General features: G+C 41.9%; 1 protein-coding gene across 10 annotated transcripts in view; it reads right to left on the reverse strand.

Moving 5' to 3' along the window:
* Positions 1 to 26,192, reverse strand: part of SULF1 (sulfatase 1) — a 116,509-nt gene that overhangs the window by 36,739 nt on the left and 53,578 nt on the right. For 9 of the 10 annotated variants that reach the window (XM_083517562.1, XM_083517564.1, XM_083517557.1 and 6 more), the window contains exons 3-6: positions 17,053 to 17,288; positions 14,919 to 15,158; positions 7,833 to 7,984; positions 5,004 to 5,173 (exon numbers count right to left, since the gene is read on the reverse strand). In XM_083517562.1, the coding sequence (XP_083373688.1) occupies positions 5,004 to 5,173; positions 7,833 to 7,984; positions 14,919 to 15,158; positions 17,053 to 17,224 (734 nt within the window). In that variant the 5' untranslated portion in view covers positions 17,225 to 17,288. Of the gene's footprint in view, positions 1 to 5,003; positions 5,174 to 7,832; positions 7,985 to 8,643; positions 8,736 to 14,918; positions 15,159 to 17,052; positions 17,289 to 26,192 lie in introns of those variants that run through there. The other variant, XM_083517563.1, reaches the window with a different exon arrangement.

The following is a 26,192-nucleotide window of genomic DNA, read 5'->3' on the forward strand; positions in this document are numbered from 1 at the left end:
AATGTGATAAAAGAAAATACATTTTCATAAATCAGGAGGTAAGATTAAGCAATAGCAACTAAGCAAATCCAGCTGTATACACTGTAGATCTGGGATCTGACCCAGTTACAACTCCAGTATTCTATGCATTAACTCTGAGATGTTTTCTGAAGCCCTTCATCACAATAAGCAGGTGTCTGGGAAAGAATACCCAGATCGCACAAATTTTCATTTTCTTTTAACATGATTAGAAGATGGTGTCATATCCTACAACATACGTAATTGTGCTCCTCACATCTATGCGCCTACTGTTCCTGGTTTTTTCTTCTGCAGAAAAAAAATATAGTTCAATGCTGAATAGCATTGAATGTGCTTACATTCCAACATGACACAGTCTTTTTGAACAGAAAGGTTTTGCTTGTACACCACCACCATTTCCTTTACATAGACAGATTTCATCAGTTCTCTGTAGCATCTTTACCTGCTTTGCTCCTACAACATATTTATTTATTCATTTCTACATTAAATCTGAGGCAGGAGAGGCCCTAGATCGAAATGATCTTGAATCTTAGAAAGACAGAGGCCTTAGGGGTGGGTGGTTCTTGTGGTGGGAGATAGATCAACTGCCCAGTGGCGGAGCTTCATGCTCCAGAACCGGGGGCAGAGAGCAGGCGGGAGCGGGGCTGGTGTGCACCCTGGGAGTGGGGCGCACCGTCCACAGGGGTGGGGCACGCATCCTGGGGGTGGAGCATGCAGGCAGGGGCAGCTGCGATGGCACCCTGCCGGGATTGCATTGCCGGGGGCAGTGCGCTCCTCCCGCACTCCTCTTCCTCCACCAGTGCAACTGCCTAAGCTGGATGCGATTGTACTCTCTGTGAAGGAGCTGCTACCCAGGGTCCAGGCTCTATCTGTGATCCAAAAAGAAGTGTTTGCACATGCAGAAAGCAAGCCAAATTCTTGACTACGACATTACTCTTATAATTGCTTTCCCAACCTTTAATAAACACATCTGCTCTCTTCATTAAGCCTTCTATGTTTATAATCCAGAGAAATACTTTAGAGACATTGAAAAGAAAAAGAACGGAAGTTCTGCATGAGCTCAGCAGGATGTTGTCCTTATTTTTCACCAAAGAGCAAACCCACACAAGACTGTTGCATCCCAGATTTCAAAAGCAGTTTGCCATGCGGCATGGGGAGGTTGAGGGAGACACTGTAGCTCAGACACCCACAAAGCTTAATGGGGCATCTGGAGCTAGTAATGGATTTCAACACACCCCTCTAGAGACCAAATTGACCTAATCAGGATTTCATTGACCTGGGACTCATGCATAGGATCATACCCAGCATCAAGCTAAAAATCATTAGCACCACCAGAAAGGTCTGAAGCTGGTTTGTAAGTTATCTGTACTGTGCATTTCTACTTAGAAGCCAGTTCCACTGAGATCAGTCGGTAGTATAGGATTGAAGTCTAAATGAAGTGATTCTAAACTGGGATGCATTTCCCATAAACAACCTACGAGGGCTAAAATGTACACTTGATTGTCCAAAGATCACATTCCACTTTCTATTAGCAGCTTTGAGAAATGATTCATTCTAGATTAAGAAGCACTCCTAGCCTAGTGTCATGAGTGAAAACACCCTCAGAATAGTCTCTTAGGATCAGAAATACAGCCAACGGTATGATTTCACAGCGTTTCCAGAAACATCAAGGGACCAAAACTGAAAGTGATTAGTCCAAGAGGTTTCCATTACAGCAAGCACACGTTTAAATATTCCACGAGAGGCAAAAGACACAATAAGTTTCTCTCCGTGATTAAGCCCTGTCAAATAATGTTAAACTAGATGTAAGAATCTGCTTCAGACCAAATCGCTTAACCAATACAGCACACCGGAATCGGCAGTGATTCTCTAGAGACACTTATGCAGAGGCCTCTCTCAACACAAATACATGTTCCGTTTAAGAGGGAAACAGAATAATTAGCAAGTACCTGCTGTATCGGGGATCTAAGGGTGATCCCCAAGGGAAGAAAAAGCAATAACAGTCACATTCCTTATTAGACTCACGCACTTGGTTTAGGCACTTATGACACCATTACACACCCACACCCACACATCCCTTTTCAAACAATTTCAGGGTATATTTCCCTAGCCAATGGCAATTCTCAAAATAGACTGTAGGCCTTGATCTTGCCTTCTGCAGACAATTTAAGAATGGGATTCTATGCTGAAATCCACTTGTTCTGGCAGAGCCCCACTGACTTAATCAGAGCTGTGCCAACAAAAACTTCACTTAGGATTACAGCCAGAACATACATTACACTGAATAACAATTCTTTGGTGGTTTTTCCTATTGCTTTGCCTTGTTCTTACAGTTTAATGTATGTTGCATGTTTTCACTTGGTTGCCTTTGAAAAATCACCTGCACCTCACATAACTAGATGTATTTGCACGTTATACACACTGATAAAATCTTTGTGAAGCTTTTTTTTTTTAGTCTAAATACACATAAAACTAAATATTTCTCATACATAACATTCCTAACGCGGCAACTTCCTTACATGGAGAATGCATACAATTTTTTTTAAATCTCCCTACCCACCCTCAAAAAAGGAGACCAGTGTCACTTGAGGAGCTAAATTTTACATTCAATCCGCACACCTAAATATGAGAAAGAGCAAATCAAGCACCTTCAGTGAGATCTTTAAAGGAGAAAATGACAGTCACTTCTTGAAGAAGAGACACAAAAAGTGTTGTTGTTGTTTATACTGCTATGTTGATACCTGGTAGGTATGTATTGTTTCCAAGAGAAATAATTTATGTTTGCTATGACTTGCAATACTTGCATGCCCTCAGGCAGCACCATGGCCCTGCTCTGTGGTGGGAGCCTCCTAATCCCTCACCGTTTTGACATTCCCATAATGTCCCAACATCACAGAATTGAAGCACAAGTTGCTTTGCTTGAAAAAAACAAAGTCTAATTTGTCTCAACATTCAGGACAAAACAAGTTTCCAGAGCTGCCAGACACAAACCTCCTTAAAACACAAGGCTCAGTGGAGACCAAGTATTTGTAACTCTCCTAAGCCTATGATCAGAAGTGTCCCTCTGTGTTATCCTGCTTTCTCCTGCTCAAATTCCTCTCTCTTTCCTTTTGCAGCAGTCAAGGTGGCTACAGTGTCTTGCTCACAGTGTCTTGCTTCAGGTCACTGTAGGAAACTTGTTTCTAACCACAGGTTAAACTCTGGTTTGCATTCACCTCCAGGATAAACCTACGCATTCAGTAAGATGAGGGTGCAGAATTCTGAAGCAATAAAGTGAACTATATGAGTGTGCAATTCTGAAATCTTTTTTTTTTTTTTTTTTAAAAAGGAGCTTCCTACAAAGTGGAAAAACCCCTATAACATCAAAGAGAAATTATCAACCCGCTCTCTTGTTGTGCCAGTTTCCACGGGCAGGGAGATTTCAAAACGTAATTAGCATTTTTAAAAAGCGATTCACAGCTACAACCTAAAACTGTACAATCCGTTCTTCCACCTCAGGTGGTACCACTATTGAATGTTAACGGCAGATCGGATGGTGCCCAGCAGCAAATGCTTCCTCATTCTTGCTAAAATCAGTGTTCACACATTAAAATGTACAGTAGGATTAAATGCCAAAGGGTAACTTCTGTTGAACATCTTACAGGAAGCTTAAAAGCCTCTGATACCACCCCCTTACACACATGCAGAAGTCCTATGTTCTTCAATCCCTGGCATGTGCAGTTAAAAGGCTCGGGTAGTGGTTGGTGGGAGACGTTTCCCTGAGACCCTGGATAGCAGCTTCTGCTAGTCAGATTAGACAGCCCTGGCCTAGATGGACAAATAAGCAGCCCTGGTATAAAGGCAGCATCCTATGTCCCTAAGAAAGAACATACAATAATAATCAGATGCACAGGGAAGGGGGAGCCTTCCTGCTCTGCACCTGTGAGCTATCGCTACACCAAGGTCACAGAAACTTCTATCAGGCTGGGAAAAGGAACCTGGACACTAGTTTCCAGCCAGATGATAAGGTATCGGCCACTGTCTTCTGAGCTGTAAAGCAATGCACAAACATGCAGAATCCCAGGAGCTGCAGCATGTGAAATGGCTGTCTGTACAATTGCATGGTGCCTTGGAGGCAGACTCACACTATCCATTTGAAGCATATCCAATGCACGCTGATAAAGCACATGACTTCCTCCACAGAATCGTGGGAACCATAGCCCCAGCACCCTTAACAAACTACAGTTCCCGGGAAACCATGAGTTTTAAGTATGCTTTAAATATATACTGTGGGTCTGCATGTGCATTTAACCTAGAGACAAAAGGCACCCACCATTCATTTAAACATCTATAATCCTATACAGTGCTGCCTTGGTTCTTGAACTTAATCCATTCCTGAAGTTCGTTCAACTCCTGAAACCATTCGAAAACCAAGGCACAGCTTCCGATTGGCTGCAGGAGCTTCCTGCACTTAATCGGAAGCTGTGGAAGCCGCGTCGGATATTTGGCTTCTGGAAAACATTTGCAAACTGGAACACTTATTTCTGAGTTTGAGTAATTCAGGAGCTGGTTTGTTTGACAACTAAGCCATTCCGGAACCAAGGTACTACTGTACTCATATTCTTAGATTATAAATTATAATAGAGTGCAATGGTGCTTACTCCAGAAGTGTGTGTAAGTTAGCAGCCTATCTACAGCTCATCTATCTGACGGACCAGGGCAGAAAAATAGGAAGAGAACCTGCAAAATAGCGAAACATTTGGTACATATCACCCTACACAGACGCCTCCGAGGTTCTCCTATAGTCACCAAAGAGGCAGAAACCTCCAACAGACACAACCTCTGCAAAGAAAATCATGAGCTGTCATCCTGACATCTAGCGGCAAGATACACAATTAAGAAAAAGCCCCCCTCATTCAGTCTAAACAGCAATGTCATGTTTTATGCAGGGGCATTTAAGCAGCAGTCAAATCATCAGCATAGGCATGGTGCAATGTTTAACTTACATGTGCTGGGAAGCATTTGGATAGAGCTCAGAGAACTGTGGCGCAGAGTCTTCAGGACCATGGGGAGCCGCATGACTGATCACCATCATGATAGGTCTATGGGGATACATCCTCTTAGACGTTTTGAAATAATTAATGCTGTCATTAGTGATCAAATCTGTGAAATAGTCCTGAAACAAACATTCAACACAAAAACAGGAATTGCCAAGTGCATCGCTTATACCAGACCATATCACAGTGCTTCATTCTGCTAGGGTGAGCTATGAAACAAACGCAATTTCTCTCAGGCTCCAGTTTCAAAAGCTGGGCTAAAGACGCAGACACAATTCCCAAAGACCAGAATTACAATTCCGTTCCAAAGTCAAGTCTGTGCCCAGATGAACAGCTGTGTTCTGGGAAGGATTAACAAACAGGATAGCAAGGGAGAATGGAGGCAAAAGGTGTCAAGGCAAAGCAAGAACAGAGGAAAGGGTGGATTAAGACAGTAAATTCAGAGATGAGGAAGGAACTGAACACAGGTCTTTCTGACCCAACCACAATACAATGATTCAGTACTGCAATAATGCACAAATGGAAAACACTTTGTCTATTTTATATACAATTTTTTTTAAGGTAATTACTTGAAAATGGCCTAGTTCAGATGTAGCCATAGTTTAGTGTGACAAGAACAAGTCACAGTGACTCATACACTCCCCCTTCCTTTGCTGCAGCTGCAAGGAGTTTCCCATTTACCATAGCTTAGTTTGTCCAAACTGACATACAGTGATTGTTAGGCACAGCTGTTTAAACAAATGCTAGCCATAGTCAGAGTAGACTCACTGAAGTAAATGAACGTGACTAACTTAAGATTCACTTCATTTCAATGGACTTACTCTGAGTTGGACTAGCATTGGACACAACCCATAGCTAACAGTAAACAAGTCTGCTGATCTGCATAACAAGCTGTGTTTAATGGGAAAGAGAAAATGCCTCTTTCCAGCCAGAAACCCGGTCAGATGGGCGGTGTATTATTATTATTATTATTATTATTATTATTATTATTATTATTATTATTATTATTGACAACTGCACCACAGAAAGGAATTGGGGAAGTGCATGAGACCAAGGCTTGCAGAATATTGCTCTCAACACAATAAACAGTGATTTTGTGGAACTGCCCAAATGCAACTACTGGCTGAAAGCTGTCACTGAAAATGGCAAACCACACTATGGCAACATGATGAGTTTACGAAAGAAGTGAGATCTGAACCAGGAATATCCACCTAGATCAGGCTTCTTCAACCTTGACCCTCCAGATGTTTTGGGACTACAATTCCCATCATCCCTGACCACTATCTAGCTAGGGATCATGGGAGTTGTAGGCCAAAAACATCTGGAGGGCCGAGTTTGAGGAAACCTGACCTAGATCATAGCTCAGACTCACAAGTCATGCTATCTGTGTTCTTGTTACAATAAGAATCATCCCGCTCATTTCTTAGGAGTTCTCCTCCAATTGAAGTTCTCCTCCAATTGCCTTCTCGGGCAGGAGAGCATTATTTGGCCACAGGAGATGGCTCTTTCAGTATTGACACCTTGGCTTTAGAATGCCCTTTTAGAGAGACTCGCCTGGCACCCACACTGCAATCATTTTGGTGCAAGGTTAAAACATTTTAATTCATACCGCCATTTAACATTGTCTAAGCCATCTCATACATAATGGTTTTAATTGCTTATTTGTTTACTCACTTATACACACACACACACACACACACACACACACACACAGTGTTTGCGTGCTGCCCTAGAATCAGAATCAGATGAAGAGCAACTTATAAAATATTTTAAATAACTTTTAAAATGTGCACGAACACATCTAACCATCAGTGAGTCTTCTTTTTAAATTGCATAGTTTAGAGCAGCAGTGCAGCTGCTATTGTCAAAGTAGCCCCTTGCCAACCCCCAACCAACAACAACACCCCTAGCTTAATGGAGAGCCAAGGTAGTAAAGTGAAAATCTGCAAGAAAGAGGAAGGAACAAAAAATGTAAAGATGAAAACTCAATAATTAAGCCACCTGCCAACTCTAAGCATTCCATTTTTGGCCCAACGAATGGGTGTGAGCTCCAGAGAAGAGTTCCAAGACAATGTGTGCAGCTTCAAACACTTCCAGGCACGACTAATCAATCAAACAATGTGGATACAAATTCCTGAACAGCTGCAAAAGCAAACACTGAAAGGAGGCTGAGTGCATTTTGCACAACACTGTTGGGGCAACCCGAACAGCTGTGATCAGTTTCACCCCATCGCAAAGAACCTACAAATTAACTGACCCCACAGAACTCCCCAAATAACTCCTCAAACTCCTATAAGTTCAAAATATGGTTGAGGAGTGGCTATACAGTATTTAATGGGGAAATTCACTGAAGGTATTCTACCCCAATTTCCAGCTAACATCTTCTCGCACCTGAAGCTCAACCAGCTTTTTGAGTTCAAGGGTGTTTTAAAAATGCAATAATATTCTTAAAGTATTTAATAACGCATGTACTTCTTTTCTATAGAAAAAAACCGTGAAGAGTATCAGAGAACACAAATCCTAATTAAATCACATTTAAGTTGAGGTGGGTAGGATCCATTACAAATTCACAGCAGCACTGAATGGGCTTTTCCGTTCTGTGAACGCAGTTACATTTCAAAGGAGTTCTAACCCTACAGATCAGAACACAAGATTTAAGGCCATGGGTGGGCAGAAATCGAGAGATCTTGAACATAACATTAATTCTTCTAGCATGATGAAAAAAAGGGGAGTTTTACAGATAACACCTAATACTATGGAAACATGTCTGTGCAATACCTTTGCATAATCAAAGCCGTGCTTCTCTTTGAGGCCATTGCGACAAATAGTATAGTTATAGAAACGAGAGTTCTTGATTAATCCAACCCACTCTCGCCAGCCAGGAGGGATGTAGCTGCCATTGTATTCATTGAGGTATTTCCCGAAAAAAGCTGTGAAAAGAGAAAGAGGAAATGTAGGTTTGGTCGCACTCCTGGGCATAGATCCTTGGTCTGGGTCACACCCAAAATTCATGGATGAACAGATATATATATGCAGTTTACAAACAGAAGTACAGTAGAAATACCAGGAAGTGCAGTAGATTGTCAGAATACATTGATTAATTTACAGAAAACAATTGTTTGTTTTCAAAGCCCACAGTTTAGACACAGCTAGAAACCATATGTTTGAAGCATTATATCTTTAACTACACCTTTGTTAATTTAAGTAAGTGATGGGGAACCTCAGGCCCAGGGACCAAACGGGACCCTTCAGACCTCTCTATTTATTTTATATTTCTTTATTACATTTTTATACCACCTTTATCTTCCAAGGATCTCAAGGTGGTACACGTGGTTCTCTTCCTCCCCATTTCATCCTCACACACGTTCACTTCATCAAATCTGGCCCTCTTTGAAAAAAGCTTGGGCACCCCTGGGCTAAGGGATGGTGCCTGGCCCAAGGTCACCCAGTGAGCCTGATGGTGGAGTGGGGATTTGAACCCACACCTCCCAGGTCCTAGTCTAACCATTACGCCACACTGCATCTCTACCTGGCACCCAAAACAATCCCCTCTCTTTAGGCCTCAATCCTTAGTAGCCCTACAATGTACCTTCCTTGTGTGCCTGCCTGGAATATATCGTTGAATTCTGACAATGTTTCTTGTTTGCCTAGATGGAGGACAGAGATGATTACATGAGTCTACGTAGAAACTAGCCCACTGTACAAAGGTAAAAATAATGTTCATTGCTCCGCCCACTTTTGCCTCTAGCTCCGCCCACCACAGGCATGTGGCCTTCGGTAGATTGCCCTTCCGGATGAAAAAGCTTCTCCACTCCCGATATAATTCCCTATTAACATAATTCATTATCAGACAGGTAGGTGAGCAGGTGGCCTCAAAACTTAATATTTAGGTAACATGGTCCAGACCTATTAAGGGCAGTTTTATAGAGCTAACTGGAACTTTCCAAAGTTACTGCTACAGGTTTCCCAGCTCAGAAGTGTTTAAGAGCAGAAAGAGAGTTCAGCTACTACCAGAGTATTGAGACAGGAATTCCTCATAGCGCTGCTCTTCTAAATGACTTTCCATGCGCAGACACAGTGATTCTCAGATTTCATCCACTTCCTGATTTGCCTAAGTGCCTGTAGCTTTAATTACCATATGGAGGGAAATGAAATAAAACCACCTCGTCTTTTCAAACAGCCATTAATCTGGTGTTAATTCAATGAACCATATTCTTCTAGAGCTAAGCAAACATAGGGACATTTTCCTTCCAAATAGCAGATACCAGATTAGCCTGGGGAAATCCAGGTTAAAAGCTGTAAGATCATAAGAAGAGCCTGCTAGATCAGGCCAATGGCCCATCTAGTACAGCGTCCTGTTCTCACACTGGCCAACCAGATGTCTGTGGGAAACCAATGGGCCAAACATGAGCGCAAGAGCATTCACTCCTCCCATGGTTTCCATCAGAAGCATTGCTGTCTCCAATTGTGGAAATAGTGCATAGCCTTCAAAGCTAGCAGTCATTTATAGTCCTCTCCTCCATCCCTACAAAAATCTACCTTATAGCTGAAGATAAAAGAGTGGACCATGTTCACCGCCCTGATTGGACAAAAATAAGTAATACATGCTCCCTTCAGGAGAGGCTGGATTTGTTGTGGACTGAAATCAGGACTTCCTGTCAAGACAAGTGGAGAAAAACTGACCCTAGCATCAAAACAAAATCGTCATCATGATGTGATGGGGTTACCAATATAAATAATTTTTTCAACTAAAACAAAATGCCAAGTACTTAATTGTAAGGACAAAACACCTCTGTTCTTTAAATTCCTGATTATTTCTCTAGCCCTTTTGTACTGCACTTTGATTTCTTTCTTTATTCTCATCATATCCAGTACAATAAGAATCTCTTTTTCCTACTATACTGCAAAAGTGGCCAGCTCTGTGGAGGCCATGCAGCTGAGGGGCAAGCACTGTGGAAGCTATGCAGCCACCCTCCCAGCACAGGCATTGGTGCCACATATTGAAACATGGCTGGAGTGGGAGAAAGTGGCAGCCAGGCTGGGGCAGTGTGGAACTGATCCATCCATAAGAAGGTGATCTGTAAATATTTTCACAAATAAACAAATGCTGTACACCAAATCAATGATGATGTAAAGACAGCCATCCTTTTACTTAAATGAAAAAGAAAGTCACTTTCCCACTAGATAGCTTAAAAATAGGTAATAATGCACAGGACAGTGTATGAGTGCCTTGTGAGCAATAGGCCTAAATAGCATCCTCCACTGGACTTTGAAATTTTCCACAATTGTAGTATTCTCTGTTGTTTTTTTCTTCTTTTACACTTGGCTCATTAAAACAAACAAAACCCTATCTACATGCTCCAACCGGTTGCAACTGTGAAGCTTTTTTCCTTGCTCATGTCTGAAATCTATTCATTGATAGCCACAGGCAACATACATATTCAGAAACAGAAGCAATGAGAATTAGGAAGCCATTTCTGTTTGTATAATTAATAAAATACGAAGTACAGCTGAGTGAATAAAATGTCTCATTAAAAAGTAATACCATTTCAGGGAACATCTTTTCATTATTGTATCTAATGGTGCCCACAGGGATAATAGCAAAGATAAATGTAGATTTTTGCATTTTAATGAGACAGATTTTATCTGCAATACTGGCAGTTTTGCTAACTGTTCCCAGGACACAGTGCCATTGTTTAAGCACATGTAACATACTTTGCCAGCTCAGAATAATGGCAGTCTCTTTGACTATGCCTAATTGAGCTTGTGTAAACAGCAATCCTTCTCAAGGTGAACAATTATTATACTTGATACCCAGACAACTAAGAAGCATTTGGTGACAAATGAGGAATTGGTCAAGGAAGAATTACACTGCGCTTCCTTAAACTTGTTTGCTTACGTTTTCCTAAGCAGCTGATTGAGGAGTCTCAAAGGAAAGCATAAAATAAAATGGCATAGCTCAGTAATATCCTACGTTTAGCAGGGCTGTCCCTATCATTAGGAAGGTACAAGAGGTGACAGGGGCCGAGTGGTGATAACTGGTGGTGAGGTGTTTGAGGATAGAGCAGTGTTCCTTGCAGCCTGCACTGTACTCCCTAATCTAGCCTGACGTCATGATATGTGGTGGATGACGCTGTCCCAGCACCAATGCTGAAAGACTGAACTGCAAGTTTGGGCAATTTCTGTTTCTGGAACTAGGTGGAGGCAGGGTCTACTCTGAGTGGAACTTAGTTGGCTACAATCCTAGAGTTTTTAGACATTTTTTGTTTGTTTTAGCTGAGTCGTGGTTGCTTTTCCACGTAGTATGTTTCAAACGAAAGCTGAATTTCCAATGTCATTCCAGTGTCTGCACACACAAGCCGTCTGTGATAATGTGTCTGATTCCCCAGGAGACCCTTTAATTGCAACACTCCTAAACACCGGCCCGCAGTTCTCATAATTGCTTCAATCGCAGGCATACTCCTTTGAAACAAGTGCTTGTGTGTTTCTTTTTTAAAGTGACTTGTAGAAGCCACACTATGCCCCCCAAACTCCCCAAGTTTGGTTTGCTCCAGCTATTTGCAGGGGGGTGACACAGGGGGATTCCTCTCCCCAGGAACTGCCCGACTAATTTCAATGGAGTTCTTGACGTAAAACCAGAGAACACAATGGGCTCTGGATCAAAACATGTCCATGGGGTCCTGTTGTGGGTTTCCCACAGGATCTGGTTGGCCACCGGGAGAACAGGAGGCTGGACTAGGTGAGCCGTTACCTGATCCAGCACAGTTCTTCTTACGTTCCCATGTTCACAGCAGTGCTCTCCCCTCTTGTGATTCCCAGCAACCAGGTAACAGAGAAAACAGAGCATACCAACAGAACAGAACAAACGCCAATGTCCTTCAAGGAAGAGGCATTCAGTACTTGAGAGACTATTTATGCCAAGTGGAGTTTATATAGCATAGAAACTGAATGCAGCTGTTGAGTGTATGTTAAGTTGAATAACGTAAGTTGGGAGGGAAAGAGTATAATAGAGAAAGAGATGCAGGAGGACTGGGCAGTGCAGAGGAGTTGGTGCTTGTAGTATATCGGCTAAGAGACTGAGCTACAAGTCTCTGGTTTGACTCTCTCTTCTGCCATGAATTCAGTAGCTGGCCTTAGGCAAGTCACTCTATCTCAGTTGCCCACCTGCAACCCTTCCGTGGTTGGGTTTGCTAAGCAATTTGAACTCTTTTAAGTACTATATGATTCTTGAGTAGACTACTACAACTTTGGTCAATACAAGCTATTTTAGTGTTTCAGTTAAGTAAAAGCAATTATCCATGATCATCTGTGTATATACAGCTGTATGCCTGGTTGAGAAGTAGCCAATGGCTACCTTCCAGATGCTGGCAGTGCCATTGGCTATGGTGGTTGGCTGGGGCTGATAGGAACACCTATGTCCAGCTACGACTTTCTGGTAAGCTATGGCCATTCCTGGACCAAGATAGCCTTACTACAGTGTTCTATGCCCTAGAAATTTTACATCTTGATTACTGTAATAGTACTCTGCATGGAGGATGCATGGAGCATGCAGTTTTGCCAGTTATGGGCCTTTGATGCTGTTTTACACAGTCCCTTGAGACTTCTAATTTATTGGACAGATGATTAGCTGTATTATGTCACGGCTGTTTGGAGCTGGTAACCTCGTTCCTGAGATTTTAATAGTATTGCTCTTTCAATAAACAGCTCTGTGACTTTTTCAAAAAATGAAGAAAGGCTTAATAATGAAATAACAAATAGTCCAACACAATATGGAAGCCACAGGTCCACCCCCTGTGCTTTTAAGTATACAAATATTTTCTCAACAAAAGTTATGGCAGTGAGGACAAAACCAAACTAAAATCTAATACAGATAGGTAGCCGTGTTGGTCTGCCATAGTCAAAATAAAAAAATTCCTTCCAGTAGCACCTTAAAGACCAACTAAGTCTTAGTTGGTCTTTAAGGTGCTACTGGAAGGAATTTTTTTATTTATAAAATCTAATAGTATTCTAGTAAGTAGTCCCCTGCATAAGTTGGCCTGCTTCATATATTACAATGGGAAAAATCTGTTATATTAATATGTAGTTTGTTTGTTTTATAATGGAAGCAATCTGCTATATTAATAAGTGTTCTTCCACACAGGACATCATATGAAGATCCCATAACACTCAGGCCAGTTTAACCCATACAAGCAAAATGTCTTTCAGCCAAAATAAGACTTTTGCTAATGTGTTTACAATTGGCTTGAGCCCCATTGGAGCCGATTTGCAAAGGGCTTCCCACATAGAAGGCATCTGTATGGTATTTCCCCCCCTCAGTGAGAACCATGAAGACAGCATAATGCATGAAACAGATCTCCAGTGCAAAGTGAAGTTTTTCTATCATTATAAGTGTTATAAAATAAAAAGGCTCCATGCATTGTTTGTCAACAGTTATTCAGATCTGCCTTGGAAAAGTATTAAACTCCTTGTCGCAGGTAGGAAAAGCATGGAGGGGGAGGAGGAGGAGGAGGAGAAGAAGAAGAAGAAGTGGTGTGTGGACAGCTTCATCCCCACCCCTGGCTCAACAATTCACAGAAATTCCACTGGCAAAGTCAGTACAGTGGTACCTCAGGTTAAGTAATTAATTCGTTCCGGAGGTCCGTTCTTAACCTGAAACTGTTCTTAACCTGAAGCACCACTTTAGCTAATGGGGCCTCCTGCTACTGCCACAGAACTATTTCTGTTCTCATCCTGAAGCAAAATTCTTAACCCGAGGTACTATTTCTGGGTTAGTGGAGTCTGTAACCTGAAGTGTATGTAACTTGAAGCGTATGTAACCCGAGGTACCACTGTACAGGAGAACCCTTCTTATACTTTCAAGTTAGGACATTTATTTTAGTCATGATAAAAAACACATAAGGTAGTTACAGTGCGGCTGAGACTTTGACTTGTTTCAGAAAGGGAATCAGAAATCTGTTCTGCCTGACCTGTTCACATCTTTCCACTGTTGTTTGTTACTGCCTTAAGAACATAAGAGGAACCTTGAAAGGTCAGACCAAAAGGTTGAACTAGTGGTTCATTTCCAACAATGACCAGCCATATGCTTTTAAAAGCTTCCAGCAATCCATAAACGCAGCAGTCCTCAGAGGGATCCTGCCCCTGAACACAAAACTTTATCTGCCTACCATGGCAGGCTGATAGCAGGGATGGGGAACCTGTGGCCTTCAAGATGTAGTTGGACTTCAATGCTCATAAGCCACAGTCAGCATGCCCAATAGTCAGTGATGATGGGAGGTGTAGTTCAACAATATGTGGAGAGCCACGGGTTCCACATCCCTGGTTTAGGTCTCTCTCAAGTACTGCCATCTTCAAATATTGAAAGGGCTGTCACATACAAGGTGGAGCAAGCATGCTTTCTCCTGTTCTCGAGGGTAGGACCTGAACCAATGGATTCAAGTTACAAGAAAGAAGATTCTGACTTAACATCAGGAATAACTTTCTGGTGGTTAAGAGCTGTTCGACCGTGAAATGGACTACTTGGAAGGTAGTGGAGAGTCTCCTTCATTGGAGGCTTTTAAGCAGAGGTGGATGACCATCTGTTGTGTATGCTTTAGTTGAGATTCCAGCGTTGCAGCGGATTGGACTAGATGACCCTTGAGGTCTCCTGCAACTCTATGATTCTATTATTTTAACTCAAACTGCTATGCATAGGTTCTCTCTGGTTTCCCATTTAGGCAGCAACAAGACCCAGCTCTTGTTTCAGCAAGGTTGCTCTGACACATGCCTTCCAACAATAACCCTGATGGCGTTTTAAAGAACATCAATAAAAAGCAAGGTTATTTTTTTAATCAAAGATTTTAAAGGGGTGTATGTGTGGAATCTTACCAGTTCTATACCCAGTGTTGTTCAGATACACTGCAAAGGTACGTGGTTCATGCGTTGCTTGCCAGGAAGGAGAAGAACAATTTTCATTGTTGGTATAAACATTGTGGTTGTGAACATATTTTCCTGTCAACATCGAGGAACGAGATGGACAGCACATCGGGGTCGTGACAAATGCATTGACAAAAGTGGCACCTCCATTTTCCATTATCTTCCTGGTTTTATTCATCACTTGCAAAGAACCTAAAAAACAAAAAAGAGCTATATCAGGAGCTATAGCTTATTGGATATGAACAAACCCCGTTAGTACTCCTGCAGTGGGTTCACACACGTGGCATTACCTTCAAGAGCCATACAGCCATGTGGATCATTCGTCTATAAATTTGCCAAGTTCTATTTTCAACTAAATTAAATGTTTTACTTCACCAAAGATATTTGCCGCTACAAGGGTACAAGCTGTGGTTGAAGAGGAGGTTTGTTCACAGAGGTTAAAGTTTCATTTTATGAAAACAAGATTTTAGATAATAATTTTGGAAGATACACAGAATTGGTTCACGCATTGTGGAAAGCCGTAGTTAAAAGTAAGCTATGGCTTACTGCGAGCAAGCAGCTTATTAATACATACAGTTCTTCTCAATCATAACCTCTTTGCTCCTCCCTTTTCCCAGCTGGAAAAGAACATACATCAGGGTTGGCTTAGCTTTGTGAGCAAATCAACACTCATGGTTTGCTTGGAAAGAAGGAAGCCATGACTGCTGGTTTCAACTAAGAGTTGTTTCTTCCCCTTGGAGGAAATTGTAGGAGTAGGGTGGCCCCCAGCTCCTCACAACACTGGGACATCACATGAGTGATGTTATCCTCTCCATCGCCCTCGCAAGCTGGCACCTCTGACAGTAGACATCCCTATGCCAGTACTGGCTATACCTACTGGAGGGGGCAAGGGAATTCTTGCTAAAATAGCATCCTTTATGAGAACCTTACCCCCCTCCCATCACTCTCGCAAGCTGGTGCCTCTGATCCTAGGACTACTTCTTCTTTGGCAATCACTCGTAGCCAAGTAGGGTTGTCTTCCATGAACACAGTCTTAACAGTGACTCCGTAAGCGACTGTGGAGGCCAGTTCTGGATCCACACATCCTTCCACAGTAAGGACAGAGGTTTCCAGGCAGGAGTTGATCAAGGTGAGGGTTTGCCAAATGTGCCTTCCTCTTAGCACGTTTCTCCCTTTCATCCTGAGTTTGAGCATCTTCGAAGTCTATGACACCTTTGGTAAAGGCTGTTCTCCAAATGGAGCTCTCGTTGGCCAGTGTTTCCCAATTGTCAGTGTTTATACCACATTTTTTTTAGATTTGCCTTGAGAAAGTTTGCCCCAAGTAAGTACAACCTATTCTCCAGAACACTGTAGAAATAAAGTAGCATGCAACTGCATTCCTGAGAGGTCTTCTGTTGCAGCAATAATACGTAACATGTATGAAATATAAACTACAGTAATAGCCTGCATAGTATCATTGTCCAGCTTATTATAAAGATGTGCGCAAATTGTACGAAATTAGTAGTGTAAAAGTAATAGAATGTTGAATACACATTATGTATGGACGTTGTGCATTATATAGTTTATTCACTAGGTGGCACTTGATATAATCACATTTGGGTGGAGTCAGGGGTTCCCTATGGCTGTTCTCATTGGATAAAATCAGTTAACTGTTCTTGTCTTGTTTCTTAAGTGGCTTCTCCTCTATGCTTCCATGATACAGTACTTCAAATGCTTAAATGCTGTTGGAAAATGGACCATTATTAGCAAAATTAGCTGCTGTTGACAGGCAGCTTCCTTCTTTTCCAAACATGACTTGCCGCACGCAATAACAGAAAGTGTTTCATTTAATCAGAGGTTTCTGAGTATTAACATATATTGATTCTGCAATGTACCTCTCAACAAAATGGGAATCAATTTTCAAATGCAGTGAGAAAATTGATTCCCCTCCCCCCCTTGGAGCACGATTTACAAATCTGTCAAGTAAGTATAATAATGTGCAGGAAAGGCAAATATGCTAAGGATCATTTACAGAGCAGAAAGTGATCTTTAAAAAACAACCAAAGAGGACTGAGTGAAATTATGCAGTAAATTTCAACAGACTTACCCAGCTCCACGTCTTGGTCATCTGTGAGTACAAGGATAATGTTTGGCCTGATATTTTTCCGCTCCTGCTGTACACGTCCTCTGAACCTTGGGGATTTGACAGTAGTACAGTGGCTCCTTAACAGCTCAGTGCCAAGCACAGTCCATATAAATGCAATGCAATAATGATTCATTGTATCTGTCCAATACTGCAGTTAAACCCTCGTGCAAATGCTTCTGTTCCTTAAATTTCAAGCTCTGGATAATGAAAGGGATAAAAAAGGGGGGTGGGGAGAGGAAAGAATGAGAGAGAGAGAGAGAGAGAGAGAGAGAGAGAGAGAGAGAAACCTAGTTTAAAGCTCAGCTTGCATTCGATTAAATATACATAAGACAGAACAGAAAACTGTTCTTATAGCTGGATGTTGCTTTTTGAAAATGATACCGATATTTTTCAATGGCAATGCGCTTCGTTTTCCTTCTCCAAGATTTAGTGCTAGCTGTATTTTATGGTTTGCTGCACAGCCATCTTCCAGAGATGCTTCTGTTTTCTTTACAGCTCATTATTTTCTTCTATTATTATTATTATTATTATTATTATTATTATTATTATTATTCTACTTTATCTTGCTCAGGGCAACCCAAAGTGACTTGGGTTATACTAGATGACGCTTGTGGTCCCTTCCAACTCTACAAATCTATTATTCTATGACGTACAACCAAACAACTGATCCAGAAAAAAAGCATTTTGAACCTCTTTAGAAGAAGCCCTCTAAAAGTGGTGTTCAAATCCATAACTTCTTCATTCCCTGTTCAGCAGTATGTCTCTTGTGAAGCATGGCAGATATCCTTTCCTGGGAGCATTGAAAGAGAGACGTCACCTAAATCCATCTCTCCTTATATACGGGGTTTCGGTGAGTACATGCCCTAATGGTTTGAAAGGCCCAGGTTTTCTTCAGAAAATCAGCAAAGCTAATCGGCTTGCTTTCTTCCCTTCAATAAACATTACTATGTTTCTTTCATCTCCTTTCCGTTCAAGAGAGGTCCCGTTCCAAGGCACAGAACAGCAGACCCGTTTTAGTCCAACTCACCTGCACTTCTGAAGCAGAGATAAAGACATGGCTGCCGGCCGTAATCTCTAACATTATTTGATGCTGCTCTGTTTCTGTTTGCAACTTAACAGAGAGCTCGTATTAAGTGACAGTCCAGATGATCCTACCCAGCACCATGAAAGGCCGTATCCCTGTCCCTCATCAATCAGCAGTGGGACTGAGCACATCATCTATAATGCAGGACAACTTGAAGCAAGCGTTTGTCCCCAATTCTCCATTTCCAGATTCGGCTCACTGAGCCTATCAGAACCCCTTTCTCAATGGCTGTCAGTCAAGCAGCCCCACTATTGTAAGCCCTAATGCAACCTCAGGAGGGGTCTCCTTGCTGTGGCAGACTTAAACCCACAACAGAAAATGATTGATGGGCCTTGTGACTAAAAAGGTTAGTCACTTACACTCCAGCATTCTCTGCCCCATTGGCAGAGGCTCCACCAAGCGATGGAAACTCGTGATAATACTAACTGAACGTGAAACTTAATTGGCCATATATTTTTATTTTAAAACACAGGCAGGGCTTGAAGGCAGATGAGGTGCAAGGAGGCATCCTCCATGGGAAAGTCTGCTTGGAAAAGAGGCGACACCAGCCTTAATGAGAATGGAACACAACTCATCAGACAATCCGTCCTCCCACACCTGAGACTTCATATTTAGGCATGCAACATTAACTAGTAGGGGATAAATCAGCAGAACTAATTAAATGGAAGCATAGCATAGCAGAGAAGGCAAAAGGGGGTGGGGGTGGTCCCATCACTCATTTCAAAACACAAAGGAGGGATGCAATTCCTTAGGGAGAAATTTGACACAGACCACCAGCAATAAAAGTATATCATTTAAATGCTGGATTTTTTTCTTTCTTTTCACACCCACTTATTACTTGAAACTTCACAACATATCCTATAAACAGTGTCATGCATCTCACTCCTCGGGAGATAATTGCACCAGGAGAGTGTGAATGTTGTTGTTTTTTTAAAAAGAACGAAACAAAAAACCCCTCCAAGCATCTGTAAGCAAAGAAATCCGGGCTCCATTGTCTGTGCATAAACATTCCAATCTCTGATTGACATCACAGCATAAAGGCAGTATGCTGGAGGATTCTGCATGCTAAGTTAAATGCTATCGCCCTGACTACATAACATTCAGATAAGTAGACTGGAAGTCAGTAATTAGTCTGAGCATGCTCTCTCTACCCTTAAAAATATTTTGGTTTTCAACCATTTGCTCCAACTGGAGTACAGGATTATTGACCATTAAAGTATTTTTTCTGCCTGATAACAGCAATGCCACTTACACATGGTGCAAAAGCTAAACAGAAATTTCTCCTGGGGATCCTCTTTCAAGTGCAGACCTCCAGACTCCTCTCACATAAAGTCAAAAGAGGAGCATGTGGGAGTAGGAAAGAGCAAATGTGTAGCATTTCCTGGATCAGATGCACTGCCTAGATAATTTTTCCAAATAGCGTTGTACCCAAACAGACCTAGGTTTTCTACAGCCCGGGGCAAGGTGTGCTCTGGCGAGTCCCCTTGTCTATCAGCAAAGTTCGCCAGGATTTATTTGACGGTTGCAGCAAGCTGGATCTAGCCTGCCTTTTAATTTTCCACAATGCCCCCACAAAACAGCATTGCTCTGAAACATTATGTGCAATTTAGATGGCAGCTGCCCAGACCACATGGACTGCTGGGCTGAAAAATAAATAAATATAGGGCCCCCCAAGTGTGGCGTCAGCCAGTATAAAACAGGGGTTAGAGTGTTGGAGTAGGACTTGGGAAACCTGTCCAGACCTAGGTTATAAAACCACTCCTACCATTAAAATCATTGGGTGACCCAATCCCTATACTCTATTCCAATTTACGTTAACACTGTTACGGGAATAAAATGGGATAAGCAAGGTGGCCATCAAGCCACCTTTATTTCTCTGGAGAAAAGATGGGGAAGAACAGCAGCTCACTGGAAGAGCATCCACCTTGCATTTAGAAAGTCCCAGGTACAATCCCTAGCGTCTCCAGGTAGAGGCGAGAATGTCCCCTGATTGACACCTTGGAAAGCCACTGCAGGTGTGAACAGTACTGAGCTAAATGGCCCTTTGGCCTTATTTAAGTTAAGGCAGCCTCCTATGTTAATATGATATAAATGCAATACATGCGTGTGAGGGGGGAAGAATATATTATATATATGCTCCAAATATATTCTACATGACTAGACACCTCTTGTGCAACCAGGGAACCCAAATAGGTACAGCTCCTGATGATGCAGAGCAGTGCCCAGGTATCATATATCATGTGTACTTCCCTATGCCCTTATGCATTCATTTCCCTATTAATAATCTGAAAAGGGCTTGGAGGGCTCAGCAAACCCAACTACTCACTACATGCATTACCAGGTCCCCTTTGCACAAGCACTTATTTATTCAAAGGCAACCTTTTTAAAAGCTGCCATCCTCTCACTGCCCGGCTTCTAGCTCCTGAAGGAAATGAAGCAACGAAACACCCCTGCAAAATCTAGGGCTTCAGTGGGGATACAAGAACGTACTGTAGTGTTTGCATTGGCTACTTTGCCCTAGTCTACAAGTGTCCTCAGAGACACTGCAATTTGTCTTTGAGAAACAGTCAAAAGCAAGAAAAATTAAAGAGAGGCCTTGTTCTTCACACATGGCAAGTGAACGTAAGGCATTGTGCAGTGTCCAAGGATCAAGAAGAGACTACAAGTTGCCTTTCTTCCATAAGGTAAATGAAAGCATATTGACTGCAAGTGAAAAATAAGCGACTTGGAGAAAGTATAAATATATTTTTGTACAGGCAGGCATGTAATCAGGTCTCCTAGATGGAATGAGAGGAGATGCATTTCGAATGTACCCCTTTCCCGTATATATTCTGATCCTACAAGAAATCAGCTTTACAGCAAAAGTTACATGGAGCTATAAAACTGTGAAACCCATTTATCAAAGGAAAACTGCACAAAGAGATTGCTCAGCCTGCTTGACATTCTGTGATCCATTACAGTGTGTATCGTGTTTACAGTGTTTCCGGTTTTTACACCACATGCAAAAGATTGCACTTTATTCAATATGTACGCACGTGGGCATGATGGGTTTAGGCCAGTGACAACCAAAGTCTTTAGCCTGAGTGTTACGTCTGTATCTCCAAATAACATCGTTACAACCTCTCTTCATGTACAGCTTTTAGATCTGGACACACTACTCTCTGAAGTGCTTTACTTTGGAAGGAGCATTGTCTGCGACTTTTGGACTGCTTTCATTCCACTAGGGAAGCACACAGGGAAATTTGTGCTCTAGTACAATCCATTGACAACGCAACAGCTCTAAGGACCAATGTAGACACGGCCATGACATTAGATGCATGTCAACAACTGATGTGTATGTTCCTCCAAAATGTAAATAGCCACTAAGCAGCACCAAGATGTCAGCAGGTGGAGAGAAATAACACTTTCTCCACCACAATCTTGTCAAAAATCCCCGCCTCAAGCTGGGCTGAAAGCCCATGGGAGTTTCCCTTCCAATACAAATAGAAGCTTTTGGCATAAGTGATGAAAAAACAAAAATCTGGAACACACTAAGAAAAAGACAAACTTCACTTCTTGCACCACAGTTCCGACCCTTCCAATTAACAGCTTACGTGGAGTTAAAATGCTGTGGTGCCATTTAGTCTAAAGTGTCCCAAAACATGACAGCAGGTGCACTGACTTCTAAGTGATGAAGTGATGCTTTATTAAAGCAGATTAACTGTACAGACAGGGACACCGGTGGCACTGTGGGTTAAACCACAGAGCCTAGGACTTGCCGATCAGAAGGTCAGCGGTTCGAATCCCCGCAACGGGGTGAGCTCCCATTGCTCGGTCCCTGCTCCTGCCAACCTAGAAGTTCGAAAGCACGTCAAAGTGCAAGTAGATAAATAGGTACCGCTCCGGCAGGAAGGTAAACAGCGTTTCTGTGTGCTGGTCTGGTTTGCCAGAAGTGGCTTAGTCATGCTGGGCACATGACCCAAAAGCTGTACGCCGGCTCCCTCAGCCAATAAAGCGAGATGAGTGCCGCAACCCCAGAGTCGGTCACGACTGAACCAAATGGTCAGGGGTCCCTTTACCTTTACCTAACTGTACAGACATGGAAAGAGACCAATACAGTACAGAGCTCTTACAAGGCTAAGGCTAGGAGGAACAAGTCCAATCTAAGAAGCAGGGCCAGGGTTCACAAGCTGAAGATCAGGAACAAGCATTGCAAGACTGCACAGGAGCTGCAAAGTTGTTCCAACAAGTTTTCCCACCTATCCACCAAGCTTTTAAGCAGAGGCTGAGATGCCCAGCTACTTGTGAGAATCCACAGCTGCAAGTTTTAAACACTTTTTGGGCACCAACACTATAGAGCATACTGCAGTATTTGAATGTGGAAGTTATTGGACCTTGTATCCCCAAATCCCAATCCCCATAGGTTAAGAGAAGCTGTAGTTTGTGCACCCAGTGAACCTGGAAAGCGCCACTTTTGACCACAGATGTCACCGAAGACTCAAGATCTTCTAGAGGAACTATGAAAAGTGCAAACCTGATGGAGTAAGACACAACCCACAAATTGCAAATACAGCAACCACCTATTTACGGTTCATTGGAAAGCCGTAACAATATCAATACCATCAGACTTATGCGAAAGGTGAATATGACAAGCATTTTTTGATAATGTTTCCTTACAAGTTGGCTGTGATCTGCCTGCAGAATTGCAATAATTCACTTCCATACTGACCATAAACTAGCAAGAATTAAACAAAGATCAGGCCACTCCCTTTTTGGTGTTAGCTTGAGTCTTAAGTGCCTGAAAATATGGAAAGAAATGCAAAGCAACTTGCATTTTAATAAAACAAACCCTTTCTTGAAAGAGAATCTTGAGTAGTTTTATTTTCCCATCAGAACCAAAATAGTAAGAAGACACCGAAACCCCACACCTTCAATTTAGAGATTAAAATTAGCTCCCACTAGTTAATCAACCAATCCATCTTTAGACGACTAGTGTACCGACCTAATAATTGCCAATGAAAATTTTTGACATTCCTTCTGTTGAAAATGCTGGCAAGTTACAAATGCAGAAGCTTCAGGCTTGGTGTGCATGTGGTGGTGGTGAAATTCTGATTTATCCTGCTCAATTCACATACATTGTTTCCACTGATCTCCAGTGTATGTATCAGAGAGAGAATGAAACGCCACTGTATTTGAACAGGTGTACTTTTGAGTTTGGGTAGCCCCTTTAATTAGCAGTCCTGGAAATGTAAGTTTTAGGGTGACCATATGCCCTGTGTTATGTATCTGAAAGAGTGGTCTTTTTGAATGATTATCTAGTCTCAGTCCAAGTTTAAATAGAAAGACAAAAAGAGTTCACCTTGTCACTGAGTTCCTTATTATGGTGAGATGCATTTCACTGAGACCCCTGGGTACGGGGCGGTATATAAATTCAGTAAGAAACAAACAAATAAATTATTATTGAAATTGCAGCGATCATTTCTAAACATGCATATATTCTAAAAATTAGCACTTGCACATTGTTATCACTAAATCTGCATCCTGCTTTATCATCTTTTTTGTTACCCTAGACTCATAGAGCTGGAAGGGATCCCAACGATTGCCTAGTCCAACTCCCTGCAATACAGGAATATTCAGCTGTATAGGGAATGAACCTGCAACAATGGAATTATCAGCACCAGGCTCTAACCAATGGAGCTATCCAGGCTGACCCTAGTAAGATATATAAGAAGAAGTCACATGAAATTTACTGTAAAAACAAATTAAAAGTTAAGGTGAATTTTTCTTCTAAAAGCATATGACAGTTGAAAAATGCTAGGTTTTGCACATACTCAATTTCAGGGTTTTATTAAGAGTCCCTGGAAAAATGTGTTTAAAAGTAGGCAACGATAGTTTTCAAACGCTGCACTTATATTGCAGGAAAACGAGCATAACAATCATTTCAGAAAATCAGGGCTAGCAGTCCAGTTTCCTATGGGAAAGCAAGCCTCTCAGCATGGAAAATGCATTTACAGTACAGCAAGTCGAGAACAGCAGGATCTACTGCCTCCTCTTAAAGGTTAATCCATTAATCTTAGTTGTAAAGCACTGGATTTATACTGAATATAAAGAATGCCATTAAATATCTAGGCCTAGCATTTATCTGTCTGATCTACAACATATTTATCAGTCAATCAGAATTATTTGCTCACCTCTAAATATAATCTGCCTGCAATTATGATGTTTAACCCATGCTGGGGGATAAATTATCATACCCACCAACTATAATTTAGTCTAACTGCAGGCATAAGGATTTGTAACCTCATAAAAAGTACGAGGTAATTTAACAAACAAAGTACAATCAGGGGATTTCTGCATAAACTTTTATGCAAGCATACATTCCTGCATAGGCACAAAAATGTAACACACGTTTTAATCCACCATAACCGTTGTGTATATGCTAAGAAGCAACGTAAACTAGTCAAAAACTTCCAATTGTTTTAAAACTAAAGGAAACTTGTTCATTCCATTGGGCTGGTTTTGCCCATGTCTTCATTCCCAACCAGCTCCTGGGAAATATTCAAAGGAGTAAAGAAATTACTTACTCACAAATTTAGGCTTGGATCCAAAGAACCATGAACAGAAGGAGAAAATGAATTAGTGTTGTTCCATGGGCCCAGCAACTACAAGACGGTTCAGGGGCTGCATTACAGTATAGGAAACCGAATAAGGAAACTGCAGCCTGCCATGTGTAACTTATTGGACTTGAAAATAAGCTCTTACAATGTCTTACAAAGGACTTTGCACAAACAGGGAGCTTCTTCTAGATTTGGAATGCTTTTCCTCACACAACATCTTCCACTTGGAAACAGTCCTTCCATGAATAAGAGAGTCTTTCTACTAATAGAAGGGCAAGTACCTTCAGATTAAATCCACAGAATGTGAAGGTGGCAGCCACAGTTTAAGATAGGCGTAATTTCCATGACGACAGAAATTCTTTTGCCAATCACTGTGATCATGGGAATTGCTGCAGGCATTCTCCTCCTCACGTGGTGTCATGAACCAGGGCTCCGACTCTTTACTCTCAGGAGAAGAGGCCATAAAAACAGAGGACTTAATGGACTGGGAGACAGATTGGCCCTCAGAATCAGCCACCAATTTCTATGCCTCACTGGGTGTTCCCTCACCAAAAGAGCCCATGATGCCAGTACATCTCTAGCCTGAAGACTTCCAGAGACAATGGAGTGGAGGCTCCACTCCTCAGAGGCAAGATAGAAGCAGAGGCTCAGTCTAGGTTTGCTGGTTGCTGCAGCAGAATGTAAGCCTGTCTTGTCTTCCAGTCTACACTCTACTCAGAGCTATCCAGGGTCCTGCCCACTTTGCTTATTTGCCTTGCTGGACCCTGTCTTGCCTGACTATGCTTATCTGGACCTCCAATCTGCTTTGTTTGAGTGAGCTCAATTGAGGTGGCCCCTGCTTTGCCTGCCCCTGCTAATCACCTCAGCTTGTTTGACTTTGCCCTGCTGGAACTTGATCTGACTATGTTTACTGAATCCTGAACGGAACCAGGTCAATTGGCCCTCCTGGACCCTCCTCTGAAGATCTCACAAGCACCTCTCCCCTGTGAGTGGCAGTAAAAACACAACAATAATAAATTATATGACCAACCATTTGCTGGATTTTCTAGATTTCCCCCCTGGGAAAATTGCAATAATTTGTAGTTTGCATCAGGTCCCCTCCTCCTCAAAATGGCCTAGAAAGTGATCTATTTTAGCATGTTTATTTGCATTTAGTGAACAAAGCTACAAATTTAAAACAGCCAAGCTATTTGCAGTTTGGCCTTCATGCATTGTTACTAATGACCTTACAAAATGGCGGGGAAATGTTTGGGGGAAATTGCCCCACACATCACTGCCCAAGAGTAGGTATGACTGGAGCTGGTGATAATCAAAATTACTGTAAGGCGAGGGTCTCTTAATTTTTTTTTAAAGTGTTTAAGTGTTGTTAAGATTATTGCACCTCATCTCCACATTTCCAAAAGACCTAGAAGTACATAATT

The sequence above is a fragment of the Podarcis liolepis genome (assembly GCF_965112155.1).
Source record: "Podarcis liolepis genome assembly, chromosome: 8".
In the NCBI taxonomy this organism is placed as follows: Eukaryota; Metazoa; Chordata; class Lepidosauria; order Squamata; family Lacertidae; genus Podarcis; species Podarcis liolepis.